This window comes from Blennius ocellaris, assembly GCF_963422515.1.
Source record: "Blennius ocellaris genome assembly, chromosome: 2".
Classification (NCBI taxonomy): domain Eukaryota; kingdom Metazoa; phylum Chordata; class Actinopteri; order Blenniiformes; family Blenniidae; genus Blennius; species Blennius ocellaris.
Genome location: NC_137651.1, coordinates 11,005,341 through 11,029,319, shown reverse-complemented (window position 1 = coordinate 11,029,319; position 23,979 = coordinate 11,005,341). Strand labels below are relative to the sequence as shown.

The window sequence follows — 23,979 nt, the reverse complement described above, 5'->3', positions numbered from 1 at the left end:
GTCACTTTTAATAATTGTCTGGTTTCGAGTTTGCTCTTATTAACTCTGAATGGGCTTGAGGAGGATTGTTTAAGCCACTTTGATCATCTGAAAAATGGGAAAATAAAATGTGTTTCAGCAGAGGAAACCTCAGCGATGAATGCTTACCAGTGTGTATTTTCTTGAAGCCAATTCAATTCTGTTCATTACCAGAGCACCAGTTATAGTAGACTCAGCTTCTGACACATTAATGTTCATGTAAATATAATTACAACCTCAAAGTGAAACATTTCCTTCAGGTTTCATCCTATTTTTTTTTTTTTTTAATATATTGACTTTATTGGTAAAATTACTTTGTTCAGAAGCAGCTTTGAAGTTTAAAATATACAGTTTATCAACATACATGTATTTTTAAAGAACATCAGTTTACTGGGCCGAATTCTTTTGACAAAAATTGAAAGATGAAACATGTAGCTCTCTCTGGGTCCAATTCAGGTCCTCCTCCCACTCAGAGGGGTCTGAGTCTGCCAAATGGCTGAGCAGTGCGGAAGAAACTCATTCCAGCTGTTTGCATCCGCAATCTCATGAGCCTTGATAACCATGTGAGAGCATGTGAGGGTAAATGGGTGTGTACCCATTGACCATTGACCCATAAACAGAGAGCTTTGCTTTACAGCCCAGCTCCCTGATTGCGAGATCCCAGAGACACTTAAACTCCTCCACTGCTCCCTCATGTTGGACTTTGCGGGTGGAGGACATCGTAGCCTTCCCACATGACTTAATTGGGCTGTGCATGTTCTGTAATACGTGGACGACCCGGTTCCCAGGGCCTCGCCGGTTCACACCTCACCCTGGGATTCAGGGGCGTGTCCCGGTGACCCTCATCCGGGCAGGTGAGGTGTTCTTCTGTGTCTCTTTTTCATGGGTGAGGTTTGAAAAACACTCGCCATGCTTAATGAGGAGCCAGTTGATGGACACTTGCAGCCAGTCACAAGCTCACAATGTTTTTTGGGGTTGTTTGTTTTTTAGAACTATATTTCATGTTATATATCCTCCAAAAACATGCATCCACATACAAGGACATCATATGTTTGGGTGTCTGGACCATGACACCTAATTTTGGTTAGTTGAAGCTTTTAGTATTCAAAAGCATCACCATTGTGTTTTTCAGTCTTCGGCCTTTGCATTGACACATTTTGAATGTGTCAATGCAATTAGTTTTAAAGACACTGCTGTTTACAACAATTGTAATAATATTTATTAATATGACTTAATAATCAAAAGATTTATTCAAAACAAAAGCATATTTTCAGTGAAAATACTGAATGATTCAATAAGAAATTAGACAAAATGTTCCTTCAGTTATGTTGCATATTTGTCATGGCTTGCAAATATGACAGATATCTATAACACCAAGGAGAATCTATGTCACTAAACTACGCACAGTGACAGTTTCATTAAATATAAATTGTCAGCAAAAAACAAATTCCCTTAGAAAGACATATTTGGCTGAGTTTGTTTTTGTTGTAAAATGTGCCTTCTTCACACGTCATCATCCATGATGACCTTCTCCTAACCATTTAACTCTCTTTCTCCCTTTTGTTTGTTTTTTCTCAGCTCTGTCTGCATTTCATTTTGTGAGTCATGTGTTGTTTCTAAGATTTCCCTGCTGCCGGTCACGATCAGCCTTAACCAAGCACAGTGTTTGATGATTTACCCCTTTAACTTACACCTCAAAACACTTACAGTGTTAGTGGTTGCATGCATAGTTGCGCTAAAATCAGTTTTCAATGGACAATTTTAAATTTACTGGAAACAATGTCTCTCAGTTGAAGCCAACCCCAGACATGACATAATATTTCACATGCAGGCAAGTCATTACTAATTCCTTAATGGCTGGCCAAGATGTCTGACCTCCAGACTAAACATTGAGCCTGGTATCTTGACTGCAATGGATCCACCAGTATGCTTGGGAGGAGCCACATTGCAAAGAGGAAAAATTTCTTTCTGGCCATGTTTGTCAAGACATTCATACTTCACATTGTAGATAGATAGATAGATAGATAGATAGATAGATAGATAGATAGATAGATAGATAGATAGATAGATAGATAGATAGATAGATAGATAGATAGATAGATAGATAGATAGATAGATAGATGGTCAAGTGCAACTTTCGTCAGTAGACCATATTTTTTAAATTGGCTGCAAGTGAATTGCTTGTGAACTGGGTTCAATTTATTTATCATCTCAACAGATCAAAGGGCCTGATCAGCTGTTGAAACTCTCCAGTGTCAAAGTTGATATTTTTTTCTGTCCATCTAAATGAAGAAATTGAGAAATGTACTCCATGTTTACAGCAATAAAATGTAAGTAAGCTCAGAGAATCAGACACCTTCATCAAGTGCATTGATACAGTTTTTTTTAATGCTGTATTTGTTGTGTTGAATATTAAATCATCCATTAGTTAACATCGGGTGTAGAAATTTGATTGAGGCCTGTTATCTCATAGGCCGTTTCAACTTTTTTGATTGAATATTGTGCTTTCTCTCCGTCAGCTCACTCAACCCAACAAACAATAATGAAGATATATCTCCCTCTGCTGGAAAGTCTGTAAATCACAAAGATAACAAAGCCACATGACATCCAGTACATGTAGAGTGTAAAGTATGATTGTGGTACTTTCCTTCGAAAATACACTCAGACGAGACACACACTGCTGTACCAGTGTTCATTACAAATTGGACATAAACTCCCAAAACACAGAAGAAGGAGAAAACGTTTTGGAAGAGGTGATCTTGATCCTGTCTGCCATTCCTTCTCCAACCTCTGATAAAAGCAAATATCAGGCAGAAATATGACATGAATTTGCCAAAAATGTCAACAGAGTCCCCACTCTCCCATCCCTCAGTAAAACCACAAGTCACAGTCACTTTGTAATTGACCCTGTGTCAGATTCCAGTGTGGGCCTGCAGTCAGCTAGGACCAGTGTGTCTGTCAGGCCCGACATATCAGATCATCGTTCAGAGATCTGCTACGAAGACGCTCTTCAACGAAAAGTCACAATTTTCACAGTGAATCCTCATCAACATATTTTACAATCACAACACCACATTTAAGTTCAGGAAATATAAAATACTACTGGAGTTGGTGAGGCAGTGATAATATAATATAATATAATATAATATAATGTAATATAATATAATATAATATAATATAATATAATATAATATAATATAATATAATATAATATAATATAATATAATAAAATATAATATAATATAATATAATATAATACGATATGATGTGATATAATATAATATAATATAATATAATATAATATAATATAATATAATATAATATAATATAATATAATATAATATAATATAATATAATATAATATAATATAATAATTCCTTTTAAATTTTAATGACACGTTAAGGGATACTACTGTATATCAATCCTCTTGGATATATACTGTATATATATATATATATATTTATTTATTTTTATTAGATGGTTTAAATATAATCATTTGCACATTCTTCAATTTGGCAGGTTTACTTCACACGCACCCCCCTTGCTTTCTCAAATGCCAAATAAATCTTTAGGGTCAATACGACGCATTGACTTCCTGTGAAGGACCACAGGCGCACTGAGTGACGGCGGAGGGATACAACTGTCAAACTGTGGCGAAGCACGCCGCTGAAATGAGGTTTCGCATGTTATGATGAGTTTTGCATCTCCTCGAATTGCATGTCTGGAGGAGCGCGCACACCGCAAGACTGTAGAGGCTGCTGAAACAGCTATACTGATTTGTCATTTTTCATTAGTAACAGGAACCGAGTCAAGTAAAAATTAAGTCCGTAGAATTCCGGAAAATTTGAGAAGAAAAAATGTCCACAAAATGTATTAAACCAGGTGAGTAAAGGGAATTCTAAGATATGTCTGACATGGATACAGGCCATTTATCATTATAGGACTGTATTACCTTTCATAAGGCGAGTTTTGTCAAATATCAGTTCCTTTACATCATCTTGTTTCTGAGGTTAAGCACAGTTCATTCATTTTGGCCAATATTAGTCCAGCAAGATTGCAATTTAGTGCATAAATAATATTTCAAATCCAAGTAAATGTAATGGAAATGTGCCTGGTAAAAAATTATTTTTGAGCTTTGTTTTGTCATACATGTATGATATTTCCCTTTCAGATTATATAGATTAATAGAGTAAAATTATTTGTGATTACACATCAGTTTTCATCAGCTCAGTCTTTAAATTTTGTACTTTTTAGTGTTTTGTTAAGACATATTTCATAAGACCTATTCCTATGAGTACCATTTTCCTTTTGACTAATTTGAATTCTTCTAAGCTATATTTGCCATTCTTTTCTTGCCATCCTTTTCTTTCTAAAAGCATTCTTTGTATCTTGCCTTGTATGTACTGTTAATATATAACTATATAAATAACGATAAAAGCTGCAGCGTTCACTGCACGTTCATGTTTCTACTTGATCTTGCCATATCATTATTGAATGTTTTCAAAGTAATTTGTACATTCTAGATTCTGTAGCGCTTACAATTAATTGCTGCTCAACCAAAGTGTCATGACGAGCCAGCCGTGCGCGCTCCCGCGAGGCGTGAACGCGTCCTGTGTAAGGAGCAGAACGCGCCTCAACACCTGCCAACTCCGCCGCAACACCAAGATACGCGCCTCACACAGTTCCCCCCCTCAAGTCCGTTACCTTTTAATCTCTATATCAGAGCAGCCGACTCTCCACCGAGTTTAACACGTGTCGCATCGAGGTTTTATTCTTCTTCACGGCGCTAAAGAAGTCACCGGGACCATGGTGAGTGAAACGTCGCCGACGTGTTTTAGCACCGCTAGCTTAGCACCCGTTAGCATCGATTTGTGAGCCGCCGCGAGAGAATAACGGCAACCGAGTGATCCATACGGCCGTCATCCGTGATATTTAAAGCACGTAATCAGCTCGCTGACATGTAGACCGAGTAGAAATGTTCTACATTGGCTTCTTAACGTTATCCACTGGCAGAGGAGCCTCCGCTGGACGCTGCACGTCGCGCTTCATGTTCTGCGGGCTGATATTTCAGTGCAGCCGATGAGAGAAACTCGTTTTCCGTGTGTGTATCTGCCTTGTGAACGATGCTGTGAGACGATCCACTGCTGCTTTGACACAACCTGGCTTCATTTGCATTTTGCAACACTCCCGAGGAAGGTTTGCAGCATTTTTTTTTTTTTTTCATGTCGTTCGCTTGGCTGGGGAGTGGGCGTGGTGGTGGTAGTGGTGGTGGTGGAGCTGGTGGAGGGTGTAAAAATAGACCGTCCACTGCGAGTGTGTCTCGTTAATCTTACAAGGAAGACATCCCGGCTAACTGCCTCTGCTAACTACCATTTTGTCACCCCACACAGGCTACTGTTGCTCGAGCGGCACTGGGAGTGTGGCTCCGGCACGCGCTGTGTTGTCAGTAGTTGGACATGCGCAACAAGCGAGAAAAAAACAAAAAACCAAGGCTTATAATGATCCCCGATTGCACTCAAATACAGTCTCCGTGTTATTCGTCTGCAGCTCGCCTACGGCGACAACCGTTAGTCATGTTTTGCGGTTTTCAACCACCAGATTGCAACAGTTTTGGTTTTTTTTTTGCTTCTTCTTCTCGTGGACTGACTGTTCTCTCTGCCACCATGACACCACCCCCTCCTCCGTTACGTATTGCGCCATAACGTCGAGCCGCATTCTGCTCCTGCCGAATGATCCTCCTCACCACCCCTCCTCCCCGCATTGAACCAAACCATGCTTGGTGCAGTAGGCTCTCAGGACCCGCAGTGCACCCTCCAAAATGGGAACAGAGGTCCAATCAATCTCAATCCTTTTTGCTCCCTGTGGCCTGAGACACGAGCCTTCAGCAACCGAACTGTTGCAAAAGATGTGAAGGAGGATGCATATATACACGTAGATGCAACGTTATCAACAAAAGGGAGCAAGTCTCAAGATGCATACATTAAGATTGACATCTATACATATCTAGGGATGCACACTAACTTTTTCTTTTTTTTTGTTTCCCCTCCCAACCTACAACTGATAACTTCCTGCGTCTCTGCACTGATAACCTTTCGAATAGTTTACGTACACACCTGGAGCTGCTGTGGCAGAGCAGGTCATCTCTCCATCGGAATGTTGCAGTTTCTAATCCCCGTCTGTCCACATGTCGGAAGTGTCCTTGAGCATGTCACCAAATGCCGAATCGCTCCCAATGGATGGATTGAGCATCTTACATGGCCGCTGCAACCATTGGCGTGTGAATGTGTGTTAATATGATGAACAATGTAAAGCACTTTGGGGACTGCTCAAACAGTGGAAAAGCACTATATAAGTAAAATCCACTTACCATTTTACCATTAACCGGACTTAATGAAAGGCGAAGACGTAGTGAGTAAAGATGAATTTAACATTATAACTCTGCCCCTGGCAAACAGACATCACTGGTGTTGTAATCACAAGTAAACCAAGAATCTTTATGACTCTAAAAGACATTTATTATTGCGTCCCTCAGCTGCATCAGTCAATAAAAGATGTTAAAGAACAAAAATGCAAAAAGAAAAAGCATGACCATCCATGCAAAATGAAAAAGATTTCCAGAATGTAAACTGTGCAAAGATAAAGTGCATTACTGTTCTCACAGGAGATGGAAGGCTTGTAAGTTTGTAGCGAGGCTCCAAATGATTGAGAAGATGGCAAAATCTTGGGTCTTCAGCTGCAGAGAGCAGCTGGTCGTCCAGCGCCATAAAGTCGGCAGTTATTCCGTTAATTGCCTTGGCCCTTGGGTCGTTTTTCTCAAATGGCTTTGTTTTTTAAAATGCCATATCAATGGGCACAAGACCAGATGCTCTCGACTCTTCCTTTGCTGCTTGTAATATATATATATATATACATCGTTCTTTTGATGGTGACACTTGGCAAATAAGGTTGGATATGTCGAAACTGTTAGACTTCGTATGCTTACTGCATACGGCAATCACGTCTTTTTCAGAATTAAAAATCGGATTTAGTTTATGAGAAAAAATGTCATTATTGGACTTGTCAGTGCTACGTCAATTTTCTCCAATATCGGGCCCATAGTCATCGGTACCGATATTTATCGTGCATCCCTGCACATCGTATATTATTCCGCCCTCCTTGCTATAACCAGCAAAGTCGAGCATCATCACCACTTGTATACCTGCATAAATCGGCATGCGGGCCAACAAGGATATCCAGATATTGTTTATTTTCTCACATGGTGACCTGAAGAAGTTATTCATGTCAATAAGCCAACACATTTAACTGGCGTGTGAATCATCGTCACTGTAAATAATGAAGTGCCCTGTAAAGGTTTTTCTTCAAGATAATGTCATATAAGGGGGAACTTGCCATTTTGTAAGGTTTATTAGAATAGTGACTGGCACTACTGAGCAGGGACTATTCACCTGTTAAAGTAAATGTTTGATAATATGTGGAGACCTGTCTGATGATAAAGATCTTATCAATATGTGATTGCCACAGCAGTGCTGTAGCTGCACCAGGCCTGCAGGTGTGTCTCAAGGCTTAGTTGGATTCCTGCTACCATGGTGGGCCTCTGTGCTATTTATCTTGTCTTCCTCAGACATCATTCCAATACATTTTATTTTCACGTATAGCAACACGCCACGTAAGTATACAAACTCGGGACATGAAAATGTCGCGTGACCTCACCGCAGATACGAGCTCCACCGACATACAGCAGCAGAGAATCGCATTTGACTCAACTACCGTACTTTCAAATGGTTGGAGTAAATTTGCTTTGTAGTTTGACACCGACCTCAATGCCTGATGCTGTCAGGGGCAGATAAAAAAAAAAAAAAAAAAGAACCATTGTTATGAAATGTGATCAAGACATACAAACATGGTCAGTAATTCCAGCAGTTACCTGGAGGGGTGTCCAGAGGAGTGAAATGTCGCATCATATCTCAGATTCCTCCACGAGGAACATGAACTATGAACGTATGAGAAAAGTGTGCGTTGATCGATCAAAGTGACGACCAGAGAGCTCACTGTTTGACACGCTGATTCAATAGGAACATCTTATGCCTGAAAACTTGGATTTTGGGGATCTATTGTGGCACAGCAAGTATTTATCCTTCCCTCTGTGGCTTAAGTTGTGTCTGTGGTGGTTGCGCCTTATCATTTGAACGACACACAAAAACTGTCCGAATCTGCAAAAAAAACCCAAAAAACACCGCTCTACCTGCAGCCTCTGTGGTTTGCAATGCTCTCCAACACGAGAATATGCAACATAATCGGTGCTCCGCTGACGAAATGAAAGGCTTCAGTCCTGTTGGGCTGAGCCCATTTCTTAGCAGCCACGTAAATCCTCCCAGCGCTCAGCTCTGATCCAGACATTGCTTGCTTCAGCACCATTGAGCTGGCTGTCAGTGGACAGTGGATAGTCTGCATCCCCCCCCCCCCCCCCCCCACTCCTTATCCCCACTCACCCCCACCCTCCAACCAACATGGTGACTCACTGAAACTGACTCGGAGAACACATGGCTTCACCAGCACCTCCAGCTACATAAGTGCTAAGGTTAGAAAGGGCAAATTCTTTTTTTTTTTTTGTGTGTGTGTGACTCTGTTGTTCTTTCACGCCAGTATCAGGGTACATGGCCATTAATAAGAAACATCATTTTTAATTTAATTTGCTTTACCTCGACAGTCACATGAGTTATAATTCCGACCTGTGATTGAATCACATTTAAAGCATCCTTAGGGGTGTGTGTTAATATCACATCAGATTGTCACCAGTGAACTAATAGGCTCTTTGTAATGCAGCAGTTATACAAACAGTCATTATGCGGGACGCCGCAAAGCAGCCAGTACCGTCAAGCAACAGTTGTCTCAGAGGTTAGCTTATTATTTTTGAACTGAGCCTGACGTTTGGAGTAAGAAAAGGCACAAAGAGGTGGTTAGTCGCAGTGATATTCAGTGTGCTACATTGGCGACCCTGTTCGTGTCTCACTAATTATAGCAGACGTGTGTATTTCGGGCGGTGGAGTATTTATACTCGTCCCTCATCACACTTTCTCAGCCTGAAGTGGGCATGTAGATTGACTTAGACAGGCCTCGTAAAAGCTCTGATGAAAGAATGAAATTGTAACATTAATTAATTCGGTATGTAAAGAGTGTAGTTTTTTTTTTCTTCTTTTCCTTCCACCTCATGTAAAATTCCAAAAAATGTATGTCAAAAGTTCAAGTTAAAATTCTTCACAAAGTCCTGGAGAATATTTGTAACCTGGAAACACGATTAAATAACATTATTCACAGTTTATCCTCCGATATTATTTCATGGAGGATACATCTCCCTGAAAAGAAAGCGACGCAGATTCGACTCTGTAAAGCTCTACGGTGCTGTGCGGCCCATCCCAAGCAGATTAACACAGAAAACTGAGCTGCCATCAGTGAGTGCAGATTCTATCCAGTTGAACTTCCTCCCTAGTAAGTTTCCCTAAACCTGCTGTCAATTTAGTCTTTTGTCACGTTTTGCTGTATTCAAATTTCAATAAGACCATTTGTTGTGTTGTATATGTGCCAGGTTCCCTTTAATTAACAGGCTCCCACAGCCAACTAGATACACGGTTACCTAGATACGTAACTCCACTTTCAGCAAGCAGCATGAGGACGTCCCCTTTTATGACTTTACCCCCAATAATCCAACTCGTCTCGCATTTCCTCGAACAGAACAATATTCTCGTGTGACAAAAGCTTGCTGTAAATGGGAGATAATTGCCACATTAATCGGCCCTTGATGCAGTACCCTTTCAAACAAAGGGCTGCGAGGTCGAGAAGCAATTTAGTACGTTTTTAATTCCGATAAACAAAAGCCTTTCGCTCCGCCGGAAGGTAAGAGTGTGGCTCCAGCTGCCGGATGAGACCACAAGCGTGGTTGGAATTAGTTTGTCAAGTGTATATTTGCATTGGCAGCGCGGCTCGTGTTGCTCGCACAGTGGAACTGGCTGCAGGTGCTCCTCATTAGGCCTGCCGGAAGTTTGATCTCTGTGCTCATTGTGTGGACAATTTTTCAAGTCATACCCACGCACAATTAGTCTTTGACAGATGGGCAGCCCCCCCCCCCAAAAAAAAAAAAAAACATTGAGCAGAAAAAAGCTGCCAGCTTGATTTTGCAGTTTGGACTTTTCAACCTGGCATTTATATATATATATATATATATATATATATATATATATATATATACACACAGTCTGCAGCGCTGCAAGAGATGATGAACTGTTTGTGTTTTATCGGCGCGTGTTTTTTTCTTCTGTCCACAGGCTGATCAGCTGACTGAGGAGCAGATTGCTGGTGAGTGCATACCTCACCATGTTTGGTTTGTTTTTGCTGTGGCAGCGCCTCAAATTCACCACCAAGCCAAAGAAACTTCCAAGATGAAGTGAACCACAGGTTTGGGGGGACAGCAATGCTGTTGGTCCACATGACTAGTCTTTAAAATGTTGGTCAGCGGGGTTTTTTTAATTCCAGCTTATTGTTGAAATGTAAAGTCTCGCATTTTACACTGACGCATTTCTACAGGCTTTGCGCGTCGCCTTGTTGTCTCAGACTGGTCGAAAGCGATCGCCTGCATTGAATCGAGCATTCGTGGAAACTGAACAGGGCTATTTCTGTAAATCCAGAGTTCAAGGAGGCGTTCTCGCTGTTCGACAAGGATGGCGACGGCACAATTACCACCAAGGAGCTCGGGACGGTGATGCGCTCTCTGGGACAGAACCCCACCGAGGCCGAGCTGCAGGACATGATCAATGAGGTGGATGCCGACGGTGAGGAGAGAAAAGCTCAAGGACACCAGAAAATGACTTGTGGAGGTTTTCTAGCGCCAGTAAAGAATAAATTGGATCGGAAACGCAACAGATAGCCGTATCCAAGGAAAGATTGTTTCACGGGAGTGCAGGCAAATCTGTTGATGGAATTATTCCTGTCGATTCCGCCCATCTGATTCCTTGCTGACCTTTTTATAAGACGCCTATTGATAATGTAGAATTTCAGCACTTAATTGTTATTTCAAGATGGGCTTTTATAAGTTTGTGACTTTTTGGAGTCCGTCTGAAAGAAGTAAAAAAAAAATTTTTTTTTAATATATGTAATAAAAATCCATTTGGAAGTTCCAGACTTATTAGAATAACGGTCATAATTTACAATTTACACTACATTTCTATCGATCCTGTACCTGTTATCTAATAACATTTAGTGTTAAAGGAAGAAAAAACTGCAAGTGAGCATAGAAGGTTATTTCTCCATAAAAGGCGAATTCCACGTGCTATTTGCTTTTTCTAGTGGTTGTTGGGACAAGAGAACAAGGACGAGGATTTACTTTACCTCCCTAGTATTGTTTGGTCTTTATGTTTGCCTTTCATGAAACTTCAGGTATTTGTTTGATTTAAAAAGAAAAAATTTTTTTGTGTGAATTTACATCATACTAACAGTACCCACAATTTCTCCAATTGTGTTTTTTTATGGGCATTTAGGAAACGGGACAATCGACTTTCCCGAGTTCCTGACCATGATGGCCAGGAAGATGAAAGACACCGACAGCGAGGAGGAGATCAGAGAAGCCTTCAGAGTCTTTGACAAGGTACGCCGGGGTCCCAAGTCGCCTGGAAACAGGACACATCTGCGAGCCGCACGTCCACGTGATGGACAAAGCAAAAAAAAATGCGTTTAAAGCCACGAATTCATCAATGTTTGGAGAGAACAGGATTTGTGTGCGACTGAGCTGCAACATTGATGCGCTTCAGTTTTCCTCAACCTGGTCCAGTGAAACGCGTCGTGTCTGAGTTCTCCGAGCCGTTTGGCGTTCGACTCATTGAGGCGAAACAAGCAAACTCAAATCAACAGTGTGACTTCACAGGGGAAGAATATAGTAAGTCTCTGTTTCTCCTGTAGAATCAAGTTTTTTGTTGTTGTTTTTTTTTTTGAAGAAATTCAGAGAAAGGCAAAGAATAGTGTCATTTTGTCCGATTAGATAACGGATGACAGTTACACGATAAATCTATTAAAAACCAGTTATTGCAAAACACATTTACATAGTTTATTTCACAAAATTGCACGAAGGAAAGAGATGAATGTTTCCTATCCCATTGTGACTGGGCTTATTCATCTTCTTTCCAGCTTTATCCAACTGAAGGCAGATTACACCGAACACGGAGAGAAAGACCCCCCCCCCCTCACACTCACATTCACACCCAGAAGAAAAGCAACACGTACACTGGGCAACATGCAAAATACCAACCGAACGGCCTTCGAATTCAACTCAGTCAAACGTCTCGTCTCACAATAGACGAGAAAATGTAATGTCTTCTTTCTTCACATCGAATTGGCGGCGAGCGGAATGACAGAATTAATTCGCCGAATGTGATAACTTCACCTTTCAAGTGATGTGCTGAAATTTGGAGCTAATTCTTTTTTTTTTAAACGGGTAACAAAACAAAAAAACTGTTGAAATGTCCAACAAGTGAAAGTTGAGTGTTTATTAAACTGTTATTTTGCAAAAGGTTGTTCCATAAGCAGCTCTTAATGTCAGTTACAGTAATGCGTTACAGTGCTCCATTACTCGGCCACAGGCAGAAGTAATGGGATTACAGTCACTTGCCAAGCATTTGTCGGAACAGAAACTCGACTCTGCTGAAAACGTACCGGATACTGAAGCCTGTTTAGGAGCGGCTTCTGTGAGAAATCGGATTGCTAAACGCACGGGTACAGATTTGTTCCCGTACAAGTGTTTCAGAGGGTGTCGACATATCGACCAGTTTTCTCGTGTTTTTAATCTCTCGTTCAGCATCCCGTGACGCTTTTCAAATCAAATCTTGAATCATGTTTTTATTACTAAAGCCCGGCGGAGTCAGGAATGCAAAAAAAAAAAAAAGTTACAGACAAAAAAATGACAACGTTGCTACATGAGGTCTCCTTGATCCAACAGGAATGTCTCTTATTTGTGTGCGATCATCCCACAAATGCACATTTTTCCACAAACGTGTCATCATTCAGACAAGAAATCCAAACATTTCAGTGTAAAATTCTTTGTTTTTTGTGTGTAATTCATGTTAATCCTGCTGGTTTTGGTTTTTTTGGGGGGCCTGCCTGCAGGATGGAAACGGCTACATCAGTGCGGCTGAGCTACGGCACGTCATGACCAACCTGGGGGAGAAGCTCACCGACGAGGAGGTGGACGAGATGATCCGCGAGGCCGACATCGACGGCGACGGTCAGGTCAACTACGAGGGTGAGTTTTTTTCCCCTCCTCCTTTTGACCGACTGCACGTAATCCTGTTGGTCTCGTACCTTGCGGGCCCACGTCTAAAATTGTTTTTCTCCGTGGTGTTTTTTTCTTGCAGAGTTTGTCCAGATGATGACTGCCAAGTGAGAAGAACACTGACATTTTCTCTCAGCGTTGCTTGTCCTCCCTAAGATCACTGTCTTTCAAGAACCAAAACGACAAAGAAGAAGAAAAAACAAACAAACAAACAAACAAACAAAAAAGAGGAACAATTTACAAAACCATAACCTACCACCCCAAACGAATCACTCAATCGTAGAATTTGGCAATATTGCGCTCCAGTACACCAACTACTTCTAAAGGTATCTGTTTAGCAAACACCAACAGAGTAATCCTTGTGGAAGTTGAAGGACCAAGCTTTAAGAGGGCTGAAGCCCCTGTGCTTCAGACCAAGATTCTGCTGAGTCACCCAGCGCCTGATTAATTTAGAGGAGAGAGCAACACTGAAAAGGCAGAGGGAAAGGAAACCACGCTACAGTTTGTTTGGAGAAGTTGGCTATTCAGTTCTTGACAGATTTGTCTCCCATAGAAAAAGAAAAAAAAAAACAAAAGTAATTCCCTTTGCACAAGTGGTGATTCTCCACGTACCCAAATTCAGTACTTTTTTTTTTTTTTTTTTGTGCATGCACCCTTTCTGTGGCCGTTCTCTTGTGGCAACAAGGAGGCTCTGGTCCATTCAGAGGTAGTGGTCAACCTGTGTACACACTGGAGGCATATACATAAATATATAGCGATATATCTGTATAATTGGTGTCACTATTGATTATTGCAGGAGCAAATAGTTGAAGTTGTAGGGTGTTCTTTCGGTGCTCGCCTGGAGATGAGCATTCGTGTACCTCGGAAGAGTGAGGACAAGAATGGGAGCTGGAGGTTGTCTGCCCTGTGGGATTGGTATCTTTGTCTTGTTTCGAGTGGTGGGCGTCACTCCGCCCGCAGCACTGATTGGAGAGCAGTGTGTTGGAATTGCTTCGGGGAGGATTCTTGTAAAAACATAATTTGAGGACTGCAGTTATTACATTTGTTCAGATAACCTGACGATACATTATTGATGTAATGCTTTATAAATGTGTTCTCAGATATTAATGTATTGATGACAAACTTTGGTCACAAAATATATCTCTATATATATTAGTGTGTCGTAAAGTTTGCATTGCCTATTGTCGTAGTAAATGACCTGTGACATGTTTTCTCCTTTGGTTTTTGAAATGTGCCATATTACTCAAAGAAAAAAAGAAAAAGGAAAAAAAAAAAGCCTCAACCTTCTCGCAAGACTCGTAGTTCATTAGATTATAATAAACCTACTTACAATGATAACATATAAAAATACATGCAGTTGAACATATTTGCACTTTGGTATAAACCACATGGATGTTTAAAACAAAAACAAAAAAAAAACCCCGTTCTGTTCTAAAAAGAAACCAAATGCCACTTGCCGCTGCTATAACGACTCCGGTGTTTCACTCATTTCTCGTCCTTGTTGGTGTCTGAGCTTCAACTTGTAGTCCGGTGATCAAACTTTCAGTCTGCTTGCTGTTTTACTGAACAGAATACATATACTGTATATTCACAAATACTCCGTGCGGTAGGGGGGTGACGCGTTTCATCTGGGCTATCAGAGTGGGACTATGAGATGGGGATGAAGTGGGTTTGTAGCCAAGAATTGATGCTTTAGATGTGCGATTGGTTTCGTTGTTTTTTTCTTTTTTCTTTTCTTTTCTTTTTTTTTTTTTTTTTCCAAACAGTTGGCTAGATTTAAGAAGCTGGGGTGTCTTCGGATTTCCTCCCAACTGAAAACAAACAAAACAAACTGCTGCATATGAGGCGTTTTTAATTGGTTACCTTTGAGTGATGTTTGGAAGTAAATGGTTTCTGGACTGTTAACTTCTGAAGGTGTCTCAAAAATGTAAAGATGTGATATATTTTCCATAAATCAATAAATTGACTGAGCTTTACTTTGCCTGCATTTCTATGACGTGTCCAATGTGAGTCTGTCTTCGCCCGCCTCAACTTCCGTCCATCTTTTTGACACAGAGCGCAGGAAGTCATTCACACACGCCGAATACATATGCCTAGAATTGAAAGTGCTAACCATAAGCAGCTCAGCGTCATACACATCAAGATTTGTTTTATTTAAAAACTTTTTTTTTTTTTTTTCCTTTTTAACTTAACCACAAAGCCCCGTCACTGATTTTTCACTATTTATTCTTCTGGGCTTGTGGCCACACCAGTGAGCAGCTCTCATCCAGACGCCCAGATTGGGCCAGGGCAGGTCATTAAAGCCCTTCACTGGAGAAACTATCCCAGGCACAGGCTATATTTAGTGGCTCATGAGATTGCTCCAGGAGCCTGTGGTAATCCAGGTCAGCAAGGGCCGCGACCTCTCGCTCACACCCCCGACACAAAGAGAAGCACTGCCTCCCTCCCCGACGGACGGGATCAAGAACCAATGGGAGGGGGGGGGCAATCTGGGCCAGGTGGCCGCGATTGGACGTGCGCTGACACGCTAATCGTGTGGCTAAGTAGATGAATTGGGGAAACGGGAGCACACTCAGCAGGACAGTACGGTCTGCAGCCTCGCAGGTGTGATTAACCGGCGGTTGTGTAATGACTCGCTGAAGAGGCTTATCTGTGTTACTCCTGCAGTAACTGGATAATTCTTACAAAGAGCGTGGAGCAGGACTTTAAAAAAGTCGACCTAAAAAAAACTTTTAGGGTGTTTTTAAATATCACAGTAAAGCAATTTAGCTATGCAGTATACACCACTTTGGATGGAAAAATGTATTGAGATAAAGATGTAAAAATGTGTGACTATGTTGGATTATTTCCCTGACTTGTGGGATTACATTTTTTAAATATAGAATATACAGGAGTTTCACAGTTTGAAGCAAAACAACATTTTTACATTGTATTCAAATTTTTCAAGATGCATTTGCATATCTGTCCATCCATCCATCCATCAGCATACATAAAAATGTAAATTAATCTATATAATAAGCTAAAAAAAATTTAATTGTTTCTTTTTAAATTAATCCAAGACTGACTTGCTTGTGAATTCCACATCAACCATCAACAATACTGCTTGTAAGGAAAAATATTCAGTACATATGTTAGTAGCAAAATCTGGAATCTGTATAAATAACATTGTTCATGTTTTTAATAGATTTAATAGACTTACATTTTTTGTTGTTGATATAACTTTTGTGCTTTTACCTCATTTCAGCTTGTGAAATCACACACACATAGCCGCAACAAACATAACCAGATTAAGCGCTGAAAGTTTATCAAACTTTTGTAGTTATTACCATCACAAGTTGAATTTTTATTTAATATTCGAAACTTGCTGCTATTCATGCGTTTAGAAATGAACGATTAAACTTTACAAGGTTATTCTCATTATTATCTACATCTTTTAGTTGGTGTAGGCCAGGGGGACTCTTGCAGCGGCATGAACACCAGATGGTGCTGTTGATTCAACCTGCGATTTGAGTTTAAGTGCAAGTCTGGTCGACACAGGAAAAAAGGTTTGTGTGAGACACTCAAAGGGCCAAGTTGAGCTGCCATGTCGAGGAAGTGAAATACAGCCTTAAAATGCAAACATTTATCAAGAGTCACGCAGTGAGGAAAGGTTTCAGTGTGTTTGCAGAAGTCCACGATGTTTGCTTGAGCTGAGCGCCACACCCACCCTGGTTATTATGACTATTATGACTACTTTTCACAGTGTAACTCAATGACAGGAGCCCAGAGAGACGGGGAGGGCGAGTTGTATCTGAAAGGCCTTGTGCAAGACAGACTCCTGAATAATACACCTGGAGCTATTTTTAGATATAATAGTTGTACAGTTGCAACACTGTAGGTTGTGCGTACAATCCTTGGCTGTCTAAAATCTCTCATACTTCATCTTGTTTGCTGATTCACATTTGTGTTTCTTGGCATTTCATCTCAATTTGCATGTGGCTGAACACATTTTACTAATCGCACACAGTGTATTCTATTTTTCTGTTTATGTATATCAGCACACAATAAACCTGACCGCTGGAGTAAAATAGTGATCAGTTAAGGTTTTTGCACACTTTATACACAATATTTGTCCAAAGATCTGGAAATACTGTTAAATTGTGCAGTCACACTGTGTTTATATGCATTGTGACGTGTTATCCATCATAATGCTCCGGTGTAGAAAACATTGGTGTCAGATAATTCTCCAGACGACCTTCTACGTTACTCCAGTTTATGGCTTTGCTGATTAACACACTGTAAACTCGGTGTAATGCAGCTTTTACGACCAAATAAATCACTTCATTGTCACACCTTTCAACAACTCATTCCTGGTTGTGTTTTGTCTTCTGGGTCACTGAGATTTGTTGAGGAGGAATGTATCATAAGTATTATACTCTCTGTGACTAAAAGCTTTACTTGTTTTTAAATAATTGGCGGCCAATTCTGGTTTGCAGGATATATCCTGAGTTGGAAATTAACCACAAATGACACTGTTGCATCTCAATAACCACAATGAAGGATAAGTGACATTTTTGGGAAAATAAAATATACTTTAATGACAAACCTCAGATTAGTAACAGGAGTGACGACGACAGGAAGTAAATATGCCTTTCCGATTACGAGCGTCCAACTAAAGCCGAATACAAATCAGCAAGTGGAATCTATTAACCGTCGTTGAATATGGGGAAAATATGTTCATGACCTTTATGACATGTCTTTTTTTCTTGTCATTGCTGATGGTTAAAGATGCAAAAAGTATGTTTTAAGCTGAAAATTATCTCAGTAAAAATCTTTTTTTAGACATGTGTGTGTAAAGAAATAAAATACAAAGAAATAAACCATAATATAAGCAGCAGTGTGGAATGCATGTAATTGTCCAACGGTTACAAGCCAATATATCTGGACCAACCCAATGTCTCGTGACAACAACATCTTTCTTTGTGAAATTGACTAGAAACTGAAGTTTCAACCAAAATGTACCATTCAGTGTGAGACAATATTTACGTCTACAAGATGTGGGAGAGTTGCCATAGGGTGACGAGGACACAAAGTGATTATGAGAAGAATGTTGCTTCGTCTCGACATAAAATGTAACTGTAGTGGACAAAGAAAGAAAGTGGGGAAAGAAGTGATGTAGTAGTTGTGCCATATTAATAAAAATGTTAGAATAAAATGAGGTCCAGACTGAATACTGTAGGAAATAAAATGTAAAACACAACCCCTATGCTTTATATCTAAGAAATCTCAAAATACAAATGTGTTGATTGCATAAAAACAACTACGTGGTACAAAAAAAAAAAAAAGTGTTACAGCCAATGTCAGACAAGACAAATGAACAGGAAAAGGAAATTGTGGCACAGGAAATACAATAAGATAATAAATCACATCAAATGTACAGTCGTCGAAAATACAAGTTTCAATCTGTTCTAAACTTTGTCCAGGTCCACCCAACACTGCATTTTTAAGACTGGAGAGGACACACACACACACACACACACACACACACACACACACACACACACACACACACACACACACACACACACACACACACACACACACACACAAACAAGAACATTTAAAACGTATCATGCTCATAAAGGAGTAAGGAGAAGCATAAGCTTATTAAATCCACTCTCCAGTCAGTCTGTTTGCACCGTCCCCCCCCCCCCCCCCCCCCCACCTATACATTACCGCAAAACAAAGCAAAGAAAGCAATTAACAAGTAAACATAATGTAAAAAATTAAATAAAAAATCCAGCCCAGTAAAGACCTCAGGAAATGTGACTGAGGTGAGATGAAGAAACGCAGAAGTGAAAATCTCTTGCTTTCCTTGTAAAAAAGGAAACGTCAGTCAGTGTTCCTGAAACTGACTCACGGTTCATGTTGAGTTTCTTTTTGTCTCTTTTACTTTCTCATAATGTGGTTATCATCCTTTTTTTTTTTTTTTTTTTAAATGAAGGAATTTAACCAATATTTTCGGGATTCTCGGAATGAGGTTTTTGGTTGTTGTTTTTTCCAAGTGCTTATATTCCAAAGAGAATTTGGTTATCATGATCATTGCTTTGAAAGTCTGACCACAATTATTTCTAAGGTCGTACACATGGTTACGCTCAGCAGGGAATCACATCCTCTTTTTTTGAAAATGTCCCACAGACTCCAGTGTTCTACTACTGCCAGTAAGAATCTCTCGTGGGTTTTAGCTTTATGCAACTGAAATCACAAATGTTTATCGATAAACCGCCAAAGAATGAGACGGTACAAGAAAAGCAATAGAAGTAATTAATAAGGAAAACAAATTAACAGCTCCACCTGTTCTCACAATATTCTCCATGGAAGTTCTATAACAACTTATCCATCTCAGGGTCACATTCGTTACACTGAAAAAGGTTTCCCTCCCATGATGGCAACCAGCAACGGGGCCCAAAACTATGCTGCGTCCTCCCCCATACTTTAACATGCACATTATTCCCAGTTCCGAGTTCACTTTTACCTCAACAAGCAAATCTGTATGCCGCCTTCAGCAGAGTTTGATCACAATAGAGTAGGAGCAACAGGTTGACCCACATGTACAGTAACTGCCCTGTTGTGATAACACTTGGTTTCAGTATAGCCCTGAGTATCCGTGCCAACACTCCCAGAACAACATGGCTGTAGATGATAAGTTGCTTCTTTGTAAAGATTAATTATTAAACAAAGGCATGTTTGATTCTATTCTCGTCACAATCAATAGCACAAGAGTCGGACAATGGTGTGGTTAGCGCTCGTGTGTCACACTCAGAATGTCCCTGGTTTGAATCCTTTGCCAGGGCTTTCTGAGTCTTTTTCCTACGCATGTGTGGTTATGATGGACACATCTGTCCAGGGTGTGGGATCAATTCCTGCTTTGCTTTGCAACCCCCAATTTGATAGAGCGGTGTCTAAAAAGAATGGAAATCTGACTTTGACGTTCAGTCACCAATCAACCTGTACTCTGCGCAGTCATGCTTCTTTTACCAGCAGTATTCAGCCTCTGATTAGAAATGAGCGTCAGGCGTCTCGATTTTCTCGTAATATTATTGCAATATTATTTACTGTTCCACCATTCCCAGGGGAAGAAAGAGTTGAAGAGACTTCAAAGACGTGGTCTCTCTTCCTGAAAACGACTCTCTTTCATCAGAATATCACTTCCCCTCAACTCTCAAGAGACTTTCATCCCTGGCTTCCACATCAATGATGTTGCGGAAAAGCCCAAAGGTTGACTCACTTTTTTGACAGGACACCTCATTTCATTTGTGGATTTTCACATCTGACTAGCAGGTTATTGTGCTGACAGAGATTTTGTTATTGAGTAATACGCTCTTCAGTGTTTCTCTGGAAAAGATATGGTCAGTATCTCCGGCTCTGAGGCAACCACATCAAATGAGCTGGTGGTCTTCACTCTGTAGCGGCTTGACAGCTCACATAATATGAAATCAGTTGTGGTGATGAAGGAAAACACAGGGCTCTTTCAGCTGGGCATCTATGAACTGTAATCTTTGTGACGTCCGCAAAGTGATGAGCCAGATGGATTAGAAATCGCGATCGGAACAAGTTTGAAGTATGTATATTGCAGAGAGCTCACTCACCACAGTTATTTGGGGTTATTTTTTTCTCTGAACTCCTCACTTTTTAGGTTTTGTTTTTCTGTTGAAAATGTTTTTTTTTTGTTTTGTTTTCAGGTTCTTTTTTTGGTTTTTTGTTTGTTTTTGTTTATTACTTTTAAGAATTATTGTTACTTTGTGTCCAGTTTTCTGTTCACTCATTTTGACTTGCATTTAGAGATTAAAGATGGGTTTTGTGTTTCCACTGAAAAAGTTTACTACAAGGAATTAAGGGAGTTTGTTGTCGTTATAACTGCTGTTTTTGTGTTTCTATTATTGTTTCATCAGTAATTGTTATTACCCCATCATTATGTTATAACTGTGTAACAACATGGGTGAGGTGGGTGTGGCAGCCGATCACTTTGTGTTTGAATTCATAAGGTCCACGTTCGAAGTTCCAATGTGAACTCTCTGTCATCAATTCATTGCTCCGCCCCGTTGGAACTACATAATACAAACACACGTGTACAGTAAACCCCTTTTCAATGTCTGTCTGTTCGCATCAATGATTATTTTCAGATTTAAAAAAATTATAATAATCTAAAATCAACATTAGACATGGCTGAGACCTTTGTATCAACATCTTCAAGGTTATAATTAGATTATTGTTGTCTCTGTGGTTATTTTTCGGACCCCCAGAGAGTAATTTTCACATCCTATCAGTTCATATTTGAAAGCAGCCACAAGTATTCCATTTTGACATGGTACAGAACCCTCTATACATAATCAATCTGACGCCGTGGTGATGGGAGATCAATGAAAAAGTTCCCCTAGTCCATCTATAAGCAGTTTCTGTCTGACCATACATGTGGCCTAATAATTAAAATTAATTATTAAGTAGAATCGTCATACCAAGTCTCTGATTAGAGGCTTGAGCTGCTTCAATAATTCATTTTCACCTTCCTACTATCAGGCTCCTATATTCCCACGAGGCCACAGGGCTAAATTTAATTGTTTTCTAGATCCTGATGATGCTTCTGTTGGATATTTGTGCATTTTTTTTAAAATTTTTTCCAGTTTATTTACTTTTTAGCAATCACTCTTATGCTCTTTACAAACTACATGCAGGTCATGTCAAGGTTGAGCAGAAAACTTGACTTGTGTGACTTTTTGTTTTTTCTTTCAGGGATGTCACATTTCAAAAATGTTGTGCAATTCCATACACAACCAAAATCCCTATATCAATTAGAAAGTGAACAAACAGAGAGCTTCACTTCAGGAGGCGAACACGCTACTACTGATCGACTGATTTTTCAAGCTGACTCTGATCACCTTGGACTTTTTTCCCTTTGCAGGAGTTTCCATATGCTTTCCATGATCCATCATGTTCCACCATTCACTTTGGTTCATCAGTAATAATGGCCGCCATGCGCTGTTCTGATACATCATCGGGAGCAATTCTGTGTTCAGTGTTTTTTCACATGGACCAATCCACATGTGGCAACAGGATTCGACCGCCAACCTGATTGAAAGATTGTCCGACAAACTGAGGCAGTACCAAGAAATTGGGAGTTAAACAAAACAAGGAAACATGACAAACAAACAAACAAACAATAAAACCACAACCAGACCAGAGGGTCTTCTGTATGTTGTGGTTGTTCTGTAATAATTGATTACAGTAAATGTCAACGGTATAATTTTAGGAACCAGAGTAAATGTATTATGTGTTATGGTCTTGGTGTCTTGGATGTTATGCTCACAAGATCGCCTATTGGTTTGGGCAATGTGTGTGACTGCAACTGCATTTGTTTTGAGGTTCTATCTGTTTATTGAAAGGTGACAGTCTGGTTTATTTTATCTGCAGTGTAACTGTAAACACTGTAAGCATTCGAATTTGAAAATGCCCTGTGGTAGTGAAAGTAAATTAGTACTTTGTTTGTGAGAGAGAGTACTGAAAGATGAAGTTCAACAGAGAACAAGGTCAAAAGAAAGTCCAAGTTTTTGAACATCAAATATTCCTCTTTAGGAATAATTATGTGTGCAAAGAACAAGGGGACACCTAATGTCTTTTCCTCCAACCGCAACTGAACATTTGACCTCCTCTGTTCTCTTCATGTCTTCTTGGTGACAAAAACAGCCACAGGAAGCAAGTGGGACTGGAATTACTCTGAGTGGAAGTGGAGGAATCAAATACAATTACTATGCAGCCGTTTGCCGTCACAGCCGCTGGTCGTGATGACCACATTGTCGGAACATCAAATTTCTCACAAGAAAAAAAAAAAAAAAACCATTAGGGACCAGAGCGATGGCTCCTCCGGTACTTTATTATCATCGTTGCTGCATCCGGTGTCTGGTGAAATGCTGATGTGTTCATTAAATGTGTTTGAGCCATTTACGTCTTTTCAAAAATATATCATCAAGGCAATCTCATCTCATTACTCTTCACTTTGCAATAATGGAGACCTGACAGTGGTGCCATGGCACCACCGACCTCATTGGGAAACACTCTGTGGACATTTATTCTGGTTGGTGAATTCACAGCTCCAACAAATCTATTCAGAACGAGACAGGAGTAATGCACCATTATTATATAAAGTGGCACTACCGGGAGACTCATTAGTTTGTCTAAAAAGATGAGGGAAATCTCAAAATTTACAATTCATCAATCTTTATCATCCACTTTGAGGTATAGCAATTGGTTAAGCACTCGTCATGTGAATGTCCCACCAGAAATCCGACCTGTAAGATACTGCAGACATAATTACCAGAAGGATATAACTATTACTACATGGTTAATCGCGCCCGTCAAGTTTCTGTTGAATTCTAAATAGGTTTTCACAATGGAGACTCCTGAGAGCAGATCCAGCTGCGAAAGCACGGCGCTGAATGTAAGCCGTCAATCACCTTCAAACATGTAACTACAGGAGAGAAAGGCAGAAAGAGTGACATCAATGTGTGGAGAGGAAAATGTTTTCTTCATGAAATAATGTCTCCCAGCAGTCTAACTGCACAACAGATGAACTAAAGTCAATAGTTTTCAGACCAGTAGACACTCCATATGAAACA

General features: G+C 40.1%; 1 protein-coding gene across 1 annotated transcript; it reads left to right on the top strand.

The window, feature by feature from the left end:
• The first annotated feature begins 4,645 nt into the window (after window positions 1–4,645).
• calm3a (calmodulin 3a (phosphorylase kinase, delta)) lies at window positions 4,646–15,323 on the top strand. The gene is made up of 6 exons (XM_080508551.1): window positions 4,646–4,827; window positions 10,338–10,368; window positions 10,698–10,841; window positions 11,547–11,653; window positions 13,165–13,300; window positions 13,413–15,323. Exons 1-6 carry the CDS (start codon window positions 4,825–4,827, stop codon window positions 13,439–13,441), a joined length of 450 nt encoding a protein of 149 aa, XP_080364677.1. The 5' UTR covers window positions 4,646–4,824; the 3' UTR covers window positions 13,442–15,323.
• Window positions 15,324–23,979: the final 8,656 nt, after the last annotated feature.

What these genes read in the sequence shown, in the direction of transcription:
- calm3a (XM_080508551.1), top strand. An exon ending in CAATGAGGTGGATGCCGACG is followed by an intron (nt 10,842 to 11,546) that starts GTGAGGAGAGAA and finishes ATGGGCATTTAG; the next exon opens with GAAACGGGACAATCGACTTT. An exon ending in CCTTCAGAGTCTTTGACAAG is followed by an intron (nt 11,654 to 13,164) that starts GTACGCCGGGGT and finishes GCCTGCCTGCAG; the next exon opens with GATGGAAACGGCTACATCAG.